This window comes from Papaver somniferum, chromosome 9 (assembly GCF_003573695.1).
Source record: "Papaver somniferum cultivar HN1 chromosome 9, ASM357369v1, whole genome shotgun sequence".
NCBI classification, from domain to species: Eukaryota; Viridiplantae; Streptophyta; class Magnoliopsida; order Ranunculales; family Papaveraceae; genus Papaver; species Papaver somniferum.
The window spans coordinates 203,457,752-203,478,710 of NC_039366.1; the positions used below are offsets into that span (position 1 = coordinate 203,457,752).

Here is a 20,959-nt window from a genome sequence, read left to right on the forward strand (position 1 = left end):
AGGACTAAACTATATTTTTCCCTAAATAAGTTGTAAGTTGGTGCTTTGTAGGGTACGTATACAAAAAATTGGAATCACATACACCAACAAGGGCCACACTAACGGTGACTATGGGAGGGAGCCATGAGATTATTAGTCTCATATTGTTTGAGTTATCTAAGATCATGCAGTTTATAATTTTTAGGGCTTTTCCACTTATTGCCAATTGATTTTGAGTTGGATATCCTCATACTTTAACATGGTACCAGAGCAGGCTATATGCGACGAGTCATTTGATCGCGTCTTTACTCCGCGTCACCCGATTAATTGTCCCTAAGAGGCTACACGTGAGGGAGATGTTAAGATTATTCGTCCCACACTAGTGTCTTGCCCGTGCGTTGCACGTGATAAGTTAACTGATTTAGTATTTGTGTTGATGGTGTAGAGATGGGTCTCTCCTATTGCGTCAAAATGTAGTATCTACTTGTATAAGGATCGTTGAGAATTAGCAACTCGGAGTTGGGTCTCTCCTGTTGCGTCAAAATATAGTATCTACTTGTATAGGAATTGCATTGCAGAGTTTTAAAAACTCGGATTAAATCTCTTATGGATACTGATACAATGTTATTCATAGTTTGCTCTCTTGGTATACATTAATAATGTCTCTCTGTCAATATGAGTTGTGGTCAGAAAATAACATCCTTGTTCCGTACATAGTCCTAAGAAATATAAGCCCTGCAAAACCAAATTATGAAATTAATACAACCCATGAGGAAAAAGGTTAATGGAACTTGTGCGAGTAATTATTAATTTTGGATTTTGAATTCCTTCTTTCTTATGGATATGCATTACTAAGGAACTTTTTTGTGAATTGGAATTTGAATTCCTCTGGCTAGTTGGATGAGTTAAGGTGTGGATATTGCTAAAGATTTTAAAGAAGGAATCCCATGGGAATGAGTTATTTTAAATGTATGGCTGATTTTCTGCATACTACATTTTGTTCTTATGAACTTTTCAAGGTAGTTATCCTATATGCCACAGAACTACAATTCATATATTAACTCAAACAAATCACACCATATAATCCATAGATTTCCAGGAAAAAATACTACTTTGAGCGATTACTCATTTCTGCATTAACCTTGCCAAAGAAAGATGCATTAGACACATCTTTTTATTTCAAGAAAACTACATAATCATTTATATAATTAATAGTTTTCCGGTACACGTCTCATAAATTGATTTGTGCTACCAATGGACCTTACTAATGGGTTGTTTATGAAATTACAGCTAAGTTCTCCAGTTTAGCATATCATCATAAGTTAATAACTGATGCTATAGTAATGTAAGTGAATGCTGAAACATGGTATAAATCACATTCAAGAGGTTTAGTTAAGAGTTACAGCAAGTTCGAGAGCCCAAGGATGAATATGGAGATCGTGCTTCCTGTCCTGTATTTACACCAACCCCTGAGTTACTTGCATTTTGCTAGAAACACCGCCACTAATATTCCTCCTTTAATTTGTATTATTTTCTCCAACGCTCTCGAACAGACAACACATAAATCATCATTGTACAAATGTATTTCATATACAAAAATTAATGCTACCTATTGACAAATAGAAAAGTGAAATCACACGCTTACTTGGAACCACTTCCAAGAGTTAAAAGACTCCTCCAGTCCTCCTAGACCATTATGATAAACTATTGATTATTTACTAACTACTGAAATGGTAAAGACCAAAAACTACGTATGTTTTAGTTGCATCCATGTCACCCGTGAATGGTACCATATATAGTTTATCTACCCTAATGAGAAACATGATGAAATAAAGTTAATTTAGGGCGACCATGAATCAATAGGTCACAGAGAACTGGAAGGGACAAATATAGTTAACGTTTAACCAACTACTTCTAGCTAGTGACACAAATAACTGACCCAAATAATCTAATTGTTCTTCTACGACAATAATTGTTGTTAAAATACTTCCTCCGTTCCATTTTAGATAATGTTTTTGGAGTTTTCACGCAGATTAAGAAATGGAGAGAGATATGAAGATTTTTCAATTATATTCTCATAAAAAATCTTCCATCGTTAATTGATATTAGTACATTTAAAACCAAATTTATAGTTCCAAGATAAAATGTTAGGGTATTGGTGGTAGTTTTGTGGAAAAATATGATAACTTTCAAGTATTGTGGAATAAAAAAATAACCCTAAAACATCATCTAAAGTGGAACTGAGGGAGTAGGGAGTATAAATTAGACAAAAGATGGCAAGCAATGCATCCCATTCTTCAAATACGACCTTACCTTGATTAAGAAATTTTGCCAGCTGCAACCACAGATAGTACTGTGATATGTACAATTTCAAAGGGGCAAATATTTGACTGAACTTAGAGAAACTTAGCTCAACTAAAGTATTTGGACTTTGGAGTCAGAATTCCATCTCCATAAAAAAAATATCTGGAATACCTTTACTGTTCTGTAATTTCTTTTTCTTTTGAGCTCTCCTCAAACGGCTTAATGGCGTGTCTCAGAACTGCTGCATCTAAAACATTTGAAAAGCTAAATGAAGAGAGTAAACTAAAAACCATTTACATTCCTGTAAGGAAGTTTCAAAATCATTTATTCTGCACATAAACAGTCCTGTTTAGAACTTTTTCCCCCGATAATCTGGATTTCGAATATGTTTGTGCGCCCGGACAATATGTCAATTACATCTTCTACCCAGATTCTCTGCAAACTTTTTTTCTTTCTATTTTTCAGTTTGGTGCCGTCATATGCTAGAAAAATATGTTATGTATTATCATTGGTCGGTACTTATACCTTTCCCATCAGCGTATTAATTGGCATAAACGTTGCGAACCTTTCATTGTCAAACGGATCCTATGATAACAAATGTTGCTGTTCCAGTTCCAGTTCCAGAGTCCTCTTGTATTCGCAATTCTAGCTTATACCTGCGTAAATATTTCTCCAGTTAGTTTTTTGATAGTAGACCAAAAATATTTGACTGAACTTAGAGAAACTTAGCTCAACTAAAGTATTTGGACTTTGGAGTCAGAATTCCATCTCCATAAAAAAAATATCTGGAATACCTTTACTGTTCTGTAATTTCTTTTTCTTTTGAGCTCTCCTCAAACGGCTTAATGGCGTGTCTCAGAACTGCTGCATCTAAAACATTTGAAAAGCTAAATGAAGAGAGTAAACTAAAAACCATTTACATTCCTGTAAGGAAGTTTCAAAATCATTTATTCTGCACATAAACAGTCCTGTTTAGAACTTTTTCCCCCGATAATCTGGATTTCGAATATGTTTGTGCGCCCGGACAATATGTCAATTACATCTTCTACCCAGATTCTCTGCAAACTTTTTTTCTTTCTATTTTTCAGTTTGGTGCCGTCATATGCTAGAAAAATATGTTATGTATTATCATTGGTCGGTACTTATACCTTTCCCATCAGCGTATTAATTGGCATAAACGTTGCGAACCTTTCATTGTCAAACGGATCCTATGATAACAAATGTTGCTGTTCCAGTTCCAGTTCCAGAGTCCTCTTGTATTCGCAATTCTAGCTTATACCTGCGTAAATATTTCTCCAGTTAGTTTTTTGATAGTTTAATGCAATTTGGTTTTATGATATGTGCATTAATATTGTTACCTTGGTACATGTCTCTTGATCTTGCATGACCCCATTCTCTCCCACTTAACTTTGTTCTCCATAGAATTACACCGTGGACTTGCTAAATAATAGCAAGTTGAATTTGGTACAACGCTAACCATTTTTCCCTCGCTAGTAAAGGCCATTTCCTATTTTGTATAAATATTAGCAACTGATGAGATGATCAATCCCATAATATAGTGTTTTTTTAACTACTTATGGATCTTACCAAATTTTCCCACTACAAGCAAAACTGGATTAAGCAACCCGGAAGTTTTGGTTGGAAAAGCCCATATTGAGTCGCTCTAACACTTACAGCGGCTTAATTTGGCTCTCGCTCTTGAGTTACAAAAGGTGGGATCTCTATAGGTCTAGAGCAGGTAGGCAATTGCTTTAATAATCAACCAACTATCATGTAGCTGTCTTCTTTGTTCATTGTTTCATAGCTAGACCGATCTACCTAGAGCAAGCAAAATAATGATCGCTTACAGCTAGACCGACCTCCTTAGAACAAGCAAAATAATCATTGCTTTAGAGTTCGACCAACCATACTTGAGCAAGTGAAATCCGATCGCTTCATAGATAGACCAACCTAAACTAGAGAGTGAAATACCGATGGCTTCTTAGCTAGACCAAGCACCTTTGAGCAATCAAAATACATTCTGATTGCTTCATAGCTAGACCAAGCAACCAACCAAATTTTTGTGCTCCTGGTTTAGAAAATCCGAAAATTAATTACAATTTAAAAATTAATACCGGAGGTAATTACTAATTACTAATTAAGATTTTATAATTATAATTATCCACTTCCAATTATAAAAACCATTCTTTAATTAGACGTTGTATGTATTTCAGTATCCCAACCCAAGCATATAGGTCCAAACAAAAAAATAACAAAAAGAGCCAGTGAAGGTAATGGACCTGTATGTTCACCAAAATAAAACTGCACATTCAACATTCAGTCTATTCATCCTCCCCAGACAATTCATTCTCTTGATTATCATCGGCACATCCATTTACTGGCAAATCATCATTGTCCCCAACATAGTTGTTCTCATCTTCTTGCAAATCATCATCGTCCCCAACATAGTTGTTCTCATCTTCTTGCAAGTCATCATCGTCCCCAGCATAGTTGTTCTCGTCTTCTTGCACATCATCCCAAGTAAATCGATCATCAACTTCATGTTCACCTTCATCTTGGGACTCATCTTCTGAATAATCTGGCACAGGTTGACAACCAAGCTTCTGCAAAACATCATCCAGGTACTCTCTGAGATTACGCTCCATCTTTTGAAGCTTTGAGATTTCTTTGTCTTGTTTCGCAACTTTCTTCTTTTCAGAGTCCAACTGTTCTTGGAGAGCAACCATCCGTGCTTCATTTTTCTCATATAAACTGAAACGGGCAGCAACTTTTGACTTACGAGCACGCTTCGCCCCTATACGACGTGGATCAACAACCATTGCATATATTTCCTCAGGTGTGTAGTTGACTTCTCCTCGGCGAACCTGCTCACTGATCTAGTTCATCTCTTTCTGCATACAAGTTGTAAAAACAAGCAACTTAATCAAAATTCAAGCTTATGTAGCTACTATGAAGAAAATGAAGAAAAGACAACAAAACAAAACTACAGTAATATAATAAGCAGAAATTTCATTCAAATGCAGTAACTAGAGTAAAAAAGCTAAAGATGAATGGATCAAATACTACCCTGAATTAGGTTTCTATGTATCATCAAAGAACCCAAAATCTGGAAACAAAAAATAGTTCATAACAAATCATAGTTCGAAAACACAAAAGCATGCAGGAATTTAAAACATCAACGAACAAAGAATTAATGGATCCTGAAAATGGAAAACTACGCGCAATAATCCTATCTCATTAACAATTTTCCGAATCTGTGGCTCAGAATCCATGTCCAACATCTTGTCTGCCTCATCAAGATATCAAGACAGATGCTCCCACTGCTGTTAATATTAGGGTGGAATACCTTTGTCCTGAAGGCAACCTGCAAGAACATATATAAGTTAAACAGCAAGTCTTGATTACGAATATACACTTTAATCTACACCTTAATCATTACAGGATAACCATTCTGGTGCCTCCAGTAACAGATATGAACAAGTAAAGAATCAACTTTGTTGTGGCTTACTTCCATACATCACTAATACTGGTCATGAACATGTAATATAACAGTAACACTTCAATTTTTACTAAGACCCGGAAACGTTTAAAATTTTAAGACAAGAGAAGTCCTTTTGCACAAGGAAATAAATCAATATTACATAATGCTATTTAGAAGAGTTACCTTTATTTGGACGTATGGAGCAAACCTAATTCTTGGGATAAACCAGCGCAAGATATTAGCATCAACCTCCATGGCAGAAAAATCAATCCATTGATCAATATGAGCCTGCACCAGACAAGTTAACAAAATGAGAAGAATGAAACAATTGGAAAATTTCACCAATTGTAGTACAACCCTGAAAGAGAAAATAATAAAATATGGCCTTTAAGAAAATAATAATTGCTTGCAGAATCAACATCCTAATAGCACCTGGTCCTAATGGACAAAACACCTACTAAAAGAATATAAGAGAATCTAATAACCTAAAATTAGGGATTTGCTGCAAGCAAAAATATATACAAATTTGTTTGACATTTTTACCATTGTTTTAGAAATATTGAACAACGATTAATCTAAAATTTAACAAATGGCAATCACTATATACGAGACACAAGAAAAATGTATGAAATGATGATTTGCCACTTGCAGTAATCAAACCATTGTACAAACCATACAACTATTTACCATGTCAATGGCTGAACATCCTAAGAGTGGACTGTTTTCGGTTGAAGAAGCAACTGCACAGAGGAAACGATACTAAGGCGCTAATCATTTTAAGAAAGAAACTGCCTAAGAAAGAAATGATTAGCGCTAATCATTTTATGTTTTACTTGTGTACTAAGGCGCTAATCATTTTACTTGTGTACTATATAGGTTCATAAAACTGCCTAAGAAAGAAACCCTCCTCTACCTCTCTATCCCCTCTCAACAGTAAAACATAACCTTCTTCATATTCTCCTTCAAAGCAGGGAGGGGTCTAACAGCTGCACCAGCACCCGCACCAGGAGCCCTAGGACCACCGCGGGCAACAGCTCCACCACCACGACCGGCAGCACCACTTGCCATGGATCCACTATCAGATGTCTCAGGTTCCATGTAAAAACGAGCACGGAACGCAGCATATGGGCATAATAGGCCAGTGGGACTATTAAAAAGTATGGCAAAAGCACAATGTCAGTACAATTTGTAATTTTGGAAACTTTTGCTCTGCTACTACAGAGCTAAACTCACACTGGATGATAAAAGTACGAAAAAACAACATTTAAAGTTTAGCAAACTAACCAATTGAAACGGATCGAGTGCATCTCGCATAGCTGCAAAAAAATAAACATAATAGAGAAGATCAGGCAGGTAGATACTAATAAGACTAAGCAGTGACTGAACATTAAAGAAAAGACATCGCTTACGTGTAGCAGAGATTATTTGTGAGGGACTGGAGCCCATCGGCAGTAAACTTGTTCTCATCCCATAACACGTGATAGTGAGCAGGACGACTTGTGCCCTGCATTGATTTATCCCATAGCACAAATTTCATGAATCCTTCGCAACAAAGGCACCATCCTCATACAAACACATACAAAAACTTCATTGATCCATGTTATTTTACCTGGTAATATGTTTTCCACTCCTGTCAATTGTTTGACGATCCTTATGGTTATTTGCAAACAACCTTGTGTGATGACTTTTTTGAACCACAACAAATGTAACAAGTGGCTGGTAGTTTGGCTCCAAAGAAGCAGACGCCCGTGTGAAGAGAAAGTGACCAGTCAGCTTGACTTTAACAAAACATAATTTGTATAACCCCAAGGAGCACAGGTTAAAGAACTTAAGAATTCAGATATAACTATCGGCAAGAGGACTGCCTACTATTCAAGCCTACAACTGCTTAGCTATTCAAAGTAAATAAAGTTCTGCTCCTACTCCTGTATTTTGAGAAGTTAGAAACTTAGAATACGAGTACGTGATTTGATTCAGAACCAGAAGAACATGTAACTCCGATGATCCCAGAGTACTCTACAATAATAAGTACCTTGAAGGCATTTTTGTTTGTATTTCCAGCGTGCAATACCTACGGAGTCCATAGAATAGCAAATAAACAGAGAAGTTAAACAAAAGATTGAAAATAACGATAAGTCATTCACATTAAACCAGCCACCAACTTAACAGGATACAAATTCAGTTATTCTCTACTAGAAATCTCAATCTTCAAAACTAATCTTCTCTACAGTGTAATATATGCCTAAAGTTTCATGTATATAAGTCAATAAGAAAAACCTGAAAGATAATGAATCTTGACAGAGCAGTTGAACTTGAATATGAATATTAAGTTCAAAATTGATTTAGATAATGCAGTCGAAAGTAACTATGATATATTCTTAGAATCTTGACAACAATATCAGAGGCCAGTGCAATAAGTCACAAAGTCAATTAAAATTTTAACCATTTTAATCAAGGAAGTGGGGAAGAAGTTCAATTGATTCATCTAATCAACAGTAACAGAAAGACACGTAACTCTCAAAAGCAGTCGAGCGACAAAATATGCATAGTTATAAAAAGAGAACGAAATCTTAGAAAGAAGTAACTGACAGGCAATATTTTTAGGAAAGTTTGCCAGGAACAAGTACCTCCATATGCAACAATCTCCACTTCTAGAGAAGCCTGCAAGCTCAAAATATGGATGTTTCTCAATCAAAATCACTTCAGCTCAACATACAAGAAAAAGAAGAGAAAAAAGGAAAAACGGTGAAAGAATTGAGACAACCAACACAAATTCAGAAAAACTGTACAGAAACTGAAACTAGCAAAATCACAAATTTTTGTACAGAAATTGAGGCCTATCGAGCAGACTTCCAAGTCAGAATTATGGGAGCTTGAAAATCCTCAACTTTAACAGATTACAGACACCTGCAATCATCCACCAACAACTCCATTCTAGCACCGCCAGAGTTCCATTTGACCTTGACTGAACCCTAGGCTAGCAAACTCTATCTCTGTAATTCGTCTCAAATTCATTACCAGCACATAACTTTCACCAATATTTCTTTTACCTGTTCAGCACATAACTTTCAGAAATACCAGACCAACAGTTCATCCAGTACAATCACCACAAGTTCCTTCTTGTTCATTTTCTTACCCTCTTTCAAACAACCTCGTTAAGAATCTAGACTCCATCTGAAACATAAACATAAATTAGTTCATCAGTATGGAATTAAGCAAATCTGAGAGACTCTTAAGAGTATTTTTGTCAAACAAATTATAAGAGAGTGAAAATAGTGATATGGAATGTCAGAAAACTAACTTGAAATGGAACCCAATTGTCATCTGAGAAAAGCATATTCCAGCTGCAGATAGATTCCCAAACATCCGAATCCTTCCATCAAACCCAATTAACAAATCAGTTTCTATCCTCCGATCATTTCTGACAAACTAAATCGATCCATAAGAAATTTTAGAAACAAAGATGGGAACAGGCAATAAAGCTTCAAAAGATTTTAAAGTAAATAGATCAAACTGACTTACAATCCGATATACTCTGACTTCCTCCATAAGATAGGAAATTGTAATTTTTAAAGGATTTTGAATACGAAAACATTTTATGGTTAATTCAGAATACAACATACAGAGAATTAATCTGAAGTCAGATTCGAAATCGGTTTAACGATTTGACTGGGTAATCAAAATTAACTGAAGAACATGCCCTGAAGATTTGACGGAGATTCTATGTTTATGGGAGGGATTCTTTTGTAGGAGTTTAATGGGAAGAAACTTGTTGCTGTCTTTGTGAAGATACAAAAATCAGTGATGAAATTAAGGGTTTCCACTTGAACTAAAGCTAGGGTTTGTGAGGATTCAGTATGAAATCAAAAAGAGAATCAGGGATTTGGGAAATCAGTGAATTGACTTGGGTTTTTTTTCTGAGGGAGGAGAAGATGAGAAACGAGAGAAAAGTGAGTGAATGAAGATAAGTGGGAGAGAAAAAATCCTTTTATCTAAAAGAATTTGAACGGATAAGATGCGGTAGGCTGGGTCATACGGATTATGAAAATATTTGGACAGTATATATTTAAGTTAAGAGTGTCATACGTATCAAGACAAGTGTGTTTTCTTTGTGCTTTCTATTTTTGTTAATACGAACTCATGTTTTCGGTTTAATTATCAATTTTTGACATGAAAAAGAATATTAATAAATTTAGGACATTGTTATCGATATTCTGATATAAAAACTCCAAAAAATGTATAAGAATGAATCGGGAAAATGAAAAGTGAATTCGATAATTGGTATGTTTTTTTGTGCTTTCTCTCTGTGTTTTGGTGCATTTTCTTTGTGCTTCCGGTTTGAATTTCGACTAGTGATGAATGTCAAATATAGTATATATATGTCCCTTTTTATTGGCATTTAACTCATCTTTTGTGCATTAATTCTACATTTTATCCCATATTCTGTATTTTCGTTGTTATCAAGAATAAATATTTTTCTTAATTAATTTTGCATTTTTAGGTAATAAATAAAGTTTGGATGAATTGCGGAGCGAAAAGAGCTGAAAAGTGGTGGAAGCCGAGAAGAATTACGCAAGGAAGCCGCGAAGAATGTCGTGCGCAAGACAAAAAGGCTAGAAATGGCTTGAAGTGGAAGAATTGTTCTTAAAGAAGATATGGGCTTAGCATACCCAAGGCCCAAAACCCCCACCCAAACCCATTTCCAATATCCATACCCGCCTTCATATTCAGCCGTCAGATTGGATCATCTCAGCATCCTACGGTCGCTTCATTATAGGGCATCAAAATCTGAAGATCCTGTCAAACACTTTAGCACCGAACTCCATCTTGAGCCGTCAGTTTCGTTGTACTTAAGCATCCAAAGGTCGATCCTCGCTTCCTTCTATGTCGCCGTTAGATCGTTCCATCATCTCCACATCCCACGGTAAATCTTTGCGACACATCCAGCTTGATGTGCCAGACTCACACCACAGCAACTAACACCTATTACCCCCAAACAAACGCACCCTTCTTCCCAAACCATCGAATTCTCCTCCTTCTTCTTCTCTTTCCCCTCTCTGCAACTTCCGCCACCACCATACCCTGCCAACCACCTAACCCTGCCAGCCACCACAGCCGCTTCCACACGATGTCTCAACCACCATCACCTCCCCTACCTCAAACCCATCTCCCTAGCCTAGTTATTTTCCCCATCTCACAACCACTGAAACCCTAGGTTTTGGGGTGAGTAAAATAACTCGAACTAGGGATCAATTGGATCAGCAGAGGCGTCAATTGGAGCAGAAGGGACAGCTACAAAGCATGGGTCGAGACCAAAATCGATAATTGGTGAGACAATTTCGAAATTCAAAAAACCTAATTTTGAAATTAGGGTTTCTGAAAAATTAGGGGTTTTGTGATATAAATAGAGGATGATGTCTGTGTGTGTAGGGGTGTGCTTGGGTTAGCCGAGTTACCCCAAATTTGGGTTTAATTTATGTTCAATTTTAGAATTTCAATTTCATCCAATTTTAGGGTTCTGTTAAATTTAAAGTTTCAATTTCAATTTATGTCTTGTTAGTTTAATTTGATGTTTATAAGTGTTTAATTTTAGTTTCAATCTCAAGTTTTTTTTTTACTGTTTCATGTTTAACTTCTGTTTTGTTTCCAATTTCAACTTCATGTTCTGTCCATTCCATGTTCACTGTTAGTCCAATCCTATGTAGAGTTCATTGTTTTGCTGTTTAGCTTGTAAAGTTTAATGTCCCTGTTCTCTTTGATGTTCTGTTCCTGTTTAGTCCCTTATTGTTTCATGTTTAGCTATATGTTTTAGATATCACTGCTATGGTGAGATGAAACCTTAGTCTTAGGCCACAACTTAGTGAATTATCTTTGTGACTTGTAGTGCATCATTCCTAAACTAGTTAGAAGCACCTAGGCTTTCATCCTCATTGGGTTGTCCCTTTAAGTAGCCAACTAGTGCTAGGATGAAAGAGCTCTAGTCTGTTATTTTCCTTAGTGATTTGATTTGATCCCTGGGACAAATGCAAGCTGGAACTTGCATCCCTGCCCAATACCAATGGGACAAGAAACAATGGAATTTAGGAAGCTTGGCATGAGATTTAATGGTGGATTCACACCCTAGTGTTTGCATATTTTCCTTTTCTGTCACTGTTGCTCACTGCCTTTCCCCTTGGCTCAATGCCATTGTGTCACTGTTAGCTCATTGTTCTCTGTTACTCTTTAGTTACTGCCTTGTAGACAACTCAGCTAGGAAAACTTCAATTACACACCGTATTTGCACAAGCTACAACCGACACCGTGCACTTGCGGTATAACCATGTAGGCTTGTTTCATCATATCTTTTTGCTCATATCTCATTTTACACACTCTAATCAGCCTACCAAGTTTTTGGCGCCGCTGCCGGGGACTTGGCTGTTGTGTAGTTGAAAGTTTTCCTTGCATTTTGCTGTCTTTTCTGATCCTTGGCTTATATCTTGCTGTCTTTACATCTTTAGCTCAGTGATGTTCATAACATATCTGCATCTGTCCTTGCCATCTGTGCTTGCCATCTTAGTTTGTTCACTGCATAGGCAGCTGTAGCCCATCTTGCATTCTCAGCTGCCTTCTCATACCAGCTGCATTCTTTGCTTGCTTCTCATACCAGCTGTAGCCCATCTTAGTTCTTTACTGCATCTTAGTTTGTTCACTGCATTCTCATCTCAGCTGCATTCTCATACCAGCTGTAGCTTGCTGATAAACAAGCCTGCAAACTGCCTGCTGCTGCTCCTGTGTCTGTGCTGCTGTGCCTCACAGAACTAAGATGGGCTACAGCTGGTATGAGAAGCAAGCAAAGAATGCAGCTGGTTTGAGAAGGCAGCTGAGAATGCAAGATGAGCATTCAAAGAGTGATTTGTCTAAGATAGCATTTGATCTGGAGAAAATAATTCAGAAATTTGGAGGGGAAGAGTTAATTAAAGAACAAAAATCTGTTACCGTAAGAAATTTATTTCCGGTTTTAGAAAAGCTGATCAAAGATCTAAATCTAGAATCTGAAAATTCAAAGGCTAGAGCCCAGGAACTGGGTGTTGAATTGCATGGGAACAAAAAGTTTATAGATGAGCTGTCAGCGAAAGTTGCATTGCTTATAGTTCCAGTTCCTAAGGGTCTGCCTCCATCAGATGCTGTCCAGGATAGGAGCATACTTGAAGGGCCTTCATTGGCATCTGGTTCAGAGATATCTGAAATTGAAACAGTTGTAAGCAATTTTGACTTGGGTTTTAAGCTTTCCATACATGGTTGTGATGTTGATCGATACACACATATACCTTGAAATACGGTCTCCAGTTTTAGTCTTGACAGTTGGTTGCTTATACAAATCATTCACTTTTGCTAATCTAGGGTCCAGCTGGAAGGAACTCCACATCCCCCCCCTGCTGCTTCTACGGCTCATGTGAGGTCCATGAGGAAGGGATCAAGTGACCATCTTGCTCTAACTATTGATTCTGAATCCGATCGGCTACTCAACCTCCCTGAAACTGATGATGATAAAGGTTAGAATGCGGTTTTATGTACTAGATGATCACTTACTTAAAGTTAGGTTTTTTGAGTAGCTTTGGATGGATTTCATAGCTGCTTTCTTGCAGGTCATGTGTTCAAATCGCTAAATACATCTGGCCTCCTCCCCAAACAAGGAAAGCTTTTAGCTGATCGGATGACGGGATCTGGTACATTTTCAGTTTTCTTGTTCTTTTGTTTCTACTTATTTTTGGGCACCAAAGTGAAGTGTATGAATATCTTACAATTCACTTTTTCCCCATTTCTAGTAAGGATGTAAATACTACTTAATCCGATCACTAGTTGCTTACAATTATGTGATAATTGCAGGGTATCTGGAGGTCGAATTTTGATGAGTCGTCCCAGAGCAAGAATAGGTGTCGTAGCTTACTGTCTGTTGTTGCATATTTGGTTGTTAGCCAGCATTTTGTGATAGAATCATTCCACATCAAACGCTTCCATCAATTCTTTACATTACTGCAAGTTGTACTTGTATTATAGGTGTAAGTTGGCTCCGTCTTGTTTTCATTTCTATTTTCTTTTTCTTTATGGATCTCCAGAACCACATTTTAGAGTGCTGGAGAATCCGAGCTTACATACGAGTAGAAATTGTCTTAAATTGTTCCACATTTGATCATTGAATTATAATCCAAAGGACATTTATATAGAATGTCACATTCTACTTACTGTATCACTCTTGTACAATTATGCTTTTTTTTTGTGAACGTCACATTCTAGTTACTGTATTATCCTTAGTTTTATCTTTCGCTGGCCATCATCCCAATAACGTCGCTCACTTCAGAATCTCGTAATGCACATATAAAGATGTTTGCAATTTAAGCTCTGTACAATGTGAGGATTCTAACATGATGAAATGGGTAAATTTGAAGTTGTGAGAAAGACTTTTAGCAGATGCAGATGTAACTTCACTTGTTTTTAACTACATCAGAGATGTGAGACACACAAATGCAGACAAAAGTTGCAATTCAGCTCGTCAGGGATCTTCCAAGCAGCACTTAAGACATTGTGGTGGTTGTTTCTAGACATCACAATAGGAACAAGCGTAGTCACAGTAGTTGATATCGATGTTAATGACAACTCTGCTGTCAAGTTTCCTGTGGATATATGACTGATAATCTGGATATGTTGTTTTTGACATTTTACCCATTCCTTAAATAAAAACAAAAATCGCTAGAAACAGTAACGTATGAACATGCGGCCCTCAGAAAAGCCACTAGCCAATGCTTGTACTTGGTAAGAGTTTCTGAATTAAAATGACACCATATGAGAAAATCAATTTCAGTTTTTGTGGATAACCAATTTCTTTAATAATCCCATAAAGTTTTTTGTAATGTTGTACTTTAATACGGATGTAATAGATACGATTAATAGAGTTAAGTACAAATTTCTAGTAAAATGAGTAAACTTGATTTTTATTTTGTGGATAATTAGTGAAAGTGAGTACGATTTATGATATTTGAGTAAAGTTGGATGCAATTAGTGGACAACAAATAAAATTAAATATGATCTATAAACCGAGTAAATTTGAATATATTTTGTGAGTTGAGTATGATCTAGTAAAACTGAGTAAATTTGAATATAATTTGTGGATAACCGGTAAAAATTGAGTATGATCTAGTAAAATTGAGTAAACTTGGTTAGAATTTGTGGATAATTAGTGAACACGAATATGATCTAGTGAAATCGAATAAAATTGGACAAAATTTGACACCATTGGTGAATAATTGTTGAAAGTTTTTCCGATCTAGTGAGATGACTAAAGTTGGATTAACTGTGGATAAATGGTGATAGTGATTATGATCCAGTGAAATGGAATAAATTTGGATTCAATTGGTGGGTACCTACTGGTAGAGTTGAGCATGATCTAGTAATATTGAGTAAACTTGGAAGTAATTTTAGGATAGCCAGGAAAAGTGAGTACGATTTAGTGATATCGAGTAAAATTAGACTCGGTTTAACATAATAGGTGAAATTGAGTAAAATTGGATGCAATTGGTTGATCATTGGTGAAAGTGAATATGACGTAGTGAAATTGAGTAAAACCCGAATTCAATTGGATGCAATTGGTGTATAACTAGTATAGTTGCTTATGATCTAGTAAATTTGAGTAAACTTGGATTTAATTTTTTAAGATACTTAGTGAAAAGGAGATGGTTCCAAGTACACCATCAATTTTTTCGTCCGGCAACCTGTATGGACAAAACCTAATACAATTATAACTACATCGAAATTAAAGACCCTTGGATAATTCAGCTGTAGTCATGCTCACTTGTATCCTTGCTTAGGGATAAGGATGATTGTACGAGGTACTTACTATCTCGTGGAGTTTCCACTTTTTAGTTGTTTTAAGAGACTATATAAGCTTTTTAGTCCCACATCGGGGAGTTCCTCTTCTGAAGTTGTTTTATTCCATTATATAAAAAAATTCACTACTTTAGTAAAATCTATGGAAAATGGGATTCTCTATTTTTTAGAGAGACCTTCAAGGGAAAATATTTTATAATGATTTCTTTAACGTTCGCGATTTTCCTTAAGGGTTTTTTCGGAGTTGCCAAGATCAAGTTGAGCATCTATTTCATATGCTAGTAGTAGGTGTAGTAGGGTGCTTTAACCTGGAGATATCCGTCATGTGGGGGCTATAGCATCACTCTTGAGTATAATCGGGCGCTAATGTCTTAAGGACAACATGTTGAACACGTGACTCACTATGTTTTTCCAAAGTTTTGTCTTGTTGTTATTACAGAGATTTGAGGAGCTCGTTCGTTTTATCGAATCGACCACTTCCATTTTAAAGGAGCTAAGTATCAATAAGTTTTGCTTATTATTTTCTTTTTATTATTTTGATTATTGCACCCAACAACAGATGGAGCGTGTCTTCCAATGCAATATTAACCATTACTCCTAACTGAACTGGGTTAGTGTTTCTACATCTATATTTACTACTTTTCAACCATCTATCGTTAGATGTATCAATACTAACTCGATATCAGTTGGAAAAAGAAAACTGAGACGCACAACCGGTTATCTGTATGTTAGGCTGGGTAACTTGACGTTCTCCGTTACTGTTATGGCCTTTTATGTAGATTTAAGATAATAGCATTTCCATACGGAAGAAGATTGAAATCAGTTCGAAGATTTTTGAGAGGTTATGGGACTATCGACTTTGACAGCCAAGACAGTGTCCGAAAAAGCTAAAAGTGGACCAAATTTCATAGTTTAACTGTGGACCAACGAAATCCAACCATTCAAATCAATTTTGCAGGCCCCACTCACATCTTGAAACCCCACCCCTTATAGATCTCAACGGTCCAGTAAAGAGTTAAAGAGACTCTCAGCAGAAGTAGGTGGAGGTTGTCAGATGTCAGGTGTTCAGATTCATCAAGGCATTTGTGCCAATTCTGTTACCGACACCTCTTTGCAGGTAGATTGAGCTGTTAAGTTGTACGTTCCATGTTAATGAGATTTTAGGCAATTCAACTCATCAGTTATCAAGAATTTCTATCTCAGAATATGGCCTCCAGACTGGTCCAGTTGAACTGTGCTTCTTATGGTTTTGAAGTTGGGAGTTTTGTGCGAGGATAGGTTATTCTGAGATTCGATTCTCTCATCATGTTCATGAATATTGGTTATGGAGATGCTGCAGAATTGGTATCTTACTGGCCATCACTTTCAATATCTCAAAAATCTTGGTAGTTTTAGTTATGCATGTCAAAAACTGCCTGGGAATGAACAATATTAATTGTCCTTATGTTCACCTACTTCATGCATGCACTATACTCACAAATTTCATTTGGTCTGAAAATTGACATTGATCGTTTCATATGCATGTGTACAAGCTTTTAATCTGTTAGTCTTTTATAGTGCAAGTGGGTAGGTTTTAGTCATGGCATTTTGAAGGTGAACTCCTGGTAATACACATGTAATATTATATTTTGCATCATTTTATGCATTACAAGTTTCCATAGAGGGAAAGTCTAGAGACAGATAACGAAGAAAAAATAGCTAGACTTTAACATAAATTATTCATTATTCGATAGCGATAACAGATACATGGATTGTGAAAAGAGTTCTTCATTGTTACATTTCAACACGAAGAAATTGATCTTTTACCGCTTGTACGTCCACATTAACCTCATTCATGTTCTTTCTATCCGAAGGTAACTCTGAAGAACATTTAACTCCAATTTGAATTATGGAAGCCAAGATATGTATCATCGCATCTCTTGTTATGTTTCTTCTTTCGTTCCTCAACATATTGTGGTTGCTATTTTCAGCACAATTAAGATCTTCTCTTAATTCCAAGAGCAAACGCAAATCAATAATTTCTTCCACACGTTCTGGCAACTCGTGCATCTTACAGAAGTTATGAATGTTTAGACCATCTGTAAAGATGTCATCAGTAGGTGTCTTTCCTGTAAACATCTCTAGCAGAAGGATCCCAAAACTATAAACATCACTTTGTGTAGAAACTTGGCCAGCCATTCCATATTCTGCGTAAGCCAAAATAAAGATTAGACCCAGTACAAGATATTACTCTTTCTAATTGATCTGCTTTCACATATAACAACAACAACAAATTAGTTATTAAGACATTTCTTTTCTTACCAGGACAGATATAGCCTATGGAGCCCTTTATTGCAATTGAGGATGCGCTCCGCTGACCATTCAACGGACGAGAATAACTGGAGCCGTTAGACAGGAATTTAGCCAAGCCAAAGTCACCCACATGTGCAGTAAAATCATCATCAAGAAGGACATTACTTGGCTTCACATCACAATGCACAATGGGTGATTGAGAATCATGGTGAAGATAATTTAATGCAGAAGCAACATCAACCGCAATGCATAATCTTCTTTCCAGGTTTAAATTCCTCAACTGCTGCTGATCGTTATTATTTGTGGCACCTATATTCGGGTGCAACCAATTCTCTAAACTCCCGTTGGCCATGAACTCAAAAACTAGAGCTTTAAATGGATTACCTTGAAAGTCAGTACTTGAGCAACAAGTTATGATCTTTAGTAAGTTTCTGTGTCTAACTTTCCGGAGGGCATCGCATTCAGCCAAGAAACTCTTGGTTGCACCTCTTTGCTGAAGATGTAAAACCTTAACTGCAACTGGTTTGGATTCCTCTTGTTGAAGAAAAATACCCTTATATACAGAACCAAAACTTCCGACACCAAGCAAGTTGGTAGAATCATTAAATCCATTGGTAGCTTTAAGAAGCTCACTGTAAGAAACTACCTTGAGCCGATTATCCACGTCCAAAGGCGTTGAAGGTAATATGGATTTTGATTTTTTTCTCCGGTAAAGAATGAGGAAGAGCACGATCAAAGTTAAAAACAAAGCTGCAATAACTACGACGATAATTATGACTTTGATCGGCATTGATTTCTTCTGTTTCCGCTCCATATTGGGGTTTATAGGGATGGGGCAATCCGGCAACTTCAAGTCAGGTATACCACCACAAAGCTTACTATTACCTTCAATTAAAAACACACTTCTGTTTTTAAACTTAAACACCCCATCTTTTGGTACCGCTCCCTCCAGATTATTATATGATAAATCTAACTTACTGAGCGTCAAATTTTCAAACCCTTTTGGTATTGTACCAGACAAGTTATTGGCGGAAAGACTCAATTCATCAAGACCTTTCAACAAAGTAAAAGATTGAGGAATGTTTCCTTGGAAGAAGTTAATCTCCAAATTTAGATATCTTAAGCTTGAACACTCGCCTATGGTACTTGGAATTTCACCAGATAATTTGTTTCTAGACAGATCCAACACCCCGAGGTTTTTTAAGTTACCAACTTCCATGGGAAGTGCACCAGTAAATGAGTTACTAGCTAAGCTTAGAATCAATGATAGAGAGGGAAGTTGGAAAATCTGTTTGGGTATACTACCACTTAGTTTGTTACTTTGTAAGTCCAAGACCTGCAAAGATTTACAGTTGCCGAGACTCAATGGAAGGAAACCTGTTAAGTTATTAATGCCGAGAGATAGTTTGATCAATCGGGTTAAGTTCCCAAAAGAAGAAGGGATGGAACCAAAGAGTTTGTTATCTTCCAAATCTAAGAAACCCAAATTTTGAAGGTGCCCAATACTTGGAGGAACACTTTCTTTGAATTGGTTTGAACTTAAAATGAGTGTCGTTAAACCTACAAGGTTTTGGATACTTGGAGGAATACTTCCATGTAGCTGATTATTTCTGAAATCTAGATAAAAAAGATTTTCTGTGAGATTGGCTATAGAGCTAGGCAACACCCCCCCAAAATTATTGACTCCTCCAATTAACCGACTCAAACTGGTACAATTGACTAGAGAACTGAGGAAGTTTAGATCATCAGCTTGTCCATTTCCGAGATTATTTTTCCCAATTTGCAACACTATAAGATTTTTTAACTTACCAAGATTATAAGGGACTGATCCAACTAAATTATTTACTTGTAATTGTAATCTCTCGAGTCTAGACATATTGGAAAATGAACCTGGAATAGGTCCAGTGAAATTGTTACGACCTATCGAAAAATCAATGAGATTTGGAAGTGTGAAACCAATATCATAAGGAATAGTCCCATGGAGTTGATTGAACATAAATGAAAGAGATGTCAGTGATGAAATATTATAGACTGAAGAAGGGACAGTACCTGATAATCTATTTGAAGTCAAATCCAGATATTTTAAGCTTGTTAGTTGGCTTAGAGTGTTTGGGATTCTTCCCTCCAAATTGTTATAACTAAGATCAAGAGCAGTAAAAGATGATGAAAGGTTACCCAGTGAATTTGGGATCTCTCCTGAAAGACTATTATTACCAAGCAACATGATTTTGAGTTTAGACAAGTTGCCAAATTCATTTGGAATTCTTCCCGCAAGTTTGTTATTAAAAACAGCAAGGTGTATGAGATTGGTCGACCAATGAGAAATATTGTTTGGAATTTTTCCTTCCAAGGAGTTGTGCGAAAGATCCAATTGTTTCAATCGGAAAAGATGACCAATTTCGTGTGGAATTTTGCCTGTTAAACTGTTGTTGCCGAGGAAAAGATCTTGAAGAAAGCTAAGGTTTCCGATATAAGGCGATATGGAACCTTCCAATCCTTGTGATCTAAGATTAATCCCAGTGACTCTACTAGGATGACGACGGCTGCATCTAATACCTCTCCACTCGCAGAAATGAAGAGAATTATTCTTGTCGTTCCAGGAACTCAAAATTCCGAGTGGATTCTGGTCAGTTAATTCATTCTTGAAAGCAAGTAACGCCATGCGGTCATTTGATATGTTATCATCATTGATCACGGCTATGCAAATGACATTCTTGGACATAAAATAAATGAGGAGAAAAAGGCTGGATAATAGTAGTAGTACAGTACTGAAGTTAAGAGAATTTTGATGCTGTGCTAAAAACTTCATCTCCATAACATGCACAGATTTAGAGGCTTAAAAATCTGACGGAGAAACTGTGAAGGTACAGAAATGAAGGTTGAACTTAGTTCGGTTTTATAGGTTAACGAGCCTAAAAAAGGAGTGTTCTATACGTCTAAACAGAAGGACAGCCTTTGAAGTCTTTGCGTTCATTAGCATTGGGTGGAGGTCTAGTTTCCAGAGGCCCTGTGTGAATGTATTTTCGGAAGCTTTATAAAGTC

At 36.5% G+C, this 20,959-nt stretch overlaps 2 protein-coding genes and 1 pseudogene across 8 annotated transcripts; 1 reads left to right on the plus strand and 2 right to left on the minus strand.

Annotated features, from left to right (window-relative positions):
- Positions 1 to 4,420: 4,420 nt before the first annotated feature.
- Positions 4,421 to 9,711, minus strand: LOC113310545 (protein argonaute 1-like). 7 transcript variants are annotated; one of them, XM_026559253.1, is made up of 10 exons: positions 9,287 to 9,711; positions 9,066 to 9,137; positions 8,392 to 8,938; positions 7,374 to 7,835; positions 7,174 to 7,268; positions 7,049 to 7,080; positions 6,710 to 6,911; positions 5,948 to 6,052; positions 5,630 to 5,647; positions 4,421 to 5,174 (listed from the first exon to the last, which is right to left on the minus strand). In XM_026559253.1, the coding sequence occupies exons 6-10, from the start codon at positions 7,069 to 7,071 to the stop codon at positions 5,160 to 5,162; spliced, it is 363 nt and encodes a 120-aa protein (XP_026415038.1). In that variant the 5' UTR covers positions 7,072 to 7,080; positions 7,174 to 7,268; positions 7,374 to 7,835; positions 8,392 to 8,938; positions 9,066 to 9,137; positions 9,287 to 9,711; the 3' UTR covers positions 4,421 to 5,159. The 7 variants fall into 7 exon arrangements, with proteins under 7 accessions (XP_026415038.1, XP_026415036.1, XP_026415037.1 ...); XM_026559251.1 differs by having other exon boundaries at positions 4,421 to 5,647; XM_026559252.1 differs by having other exon boundaries at positions 4,421 to 5,647; positions 9,066 to 9,193.
- A 2,855-nt stretch (positions 9,712 to 12,566) lies between these two features.
- Positions 12,567 to 13,974, plus strand: LOC113313106 (annotated as a pseudogene).
- Positions 13,975 to 17,398: 3,424 nt separating this feature from the next.
- LOC113313107 (receptor kinase-like protein Xa21) lies at positions 17,399 to 20,579 on the minus strand. The gene is made up of 2 exons (XM_026561827.1): positions 17,927 to 20,579; positions 17,399 to 17,811 (listed from the first exon to the last, which is right to left on the minus strand). Exons 1-2 carry the CDS (start codon positions 20,577 to 20,579, stop codon positions 17,399 to 17,401), a joined length of 3,066 nt encoding a protein of 1,021 aa, XP_026417612.1.
- Positions 20,580 to 20,959: the final 380 nt, after the last annotated feature.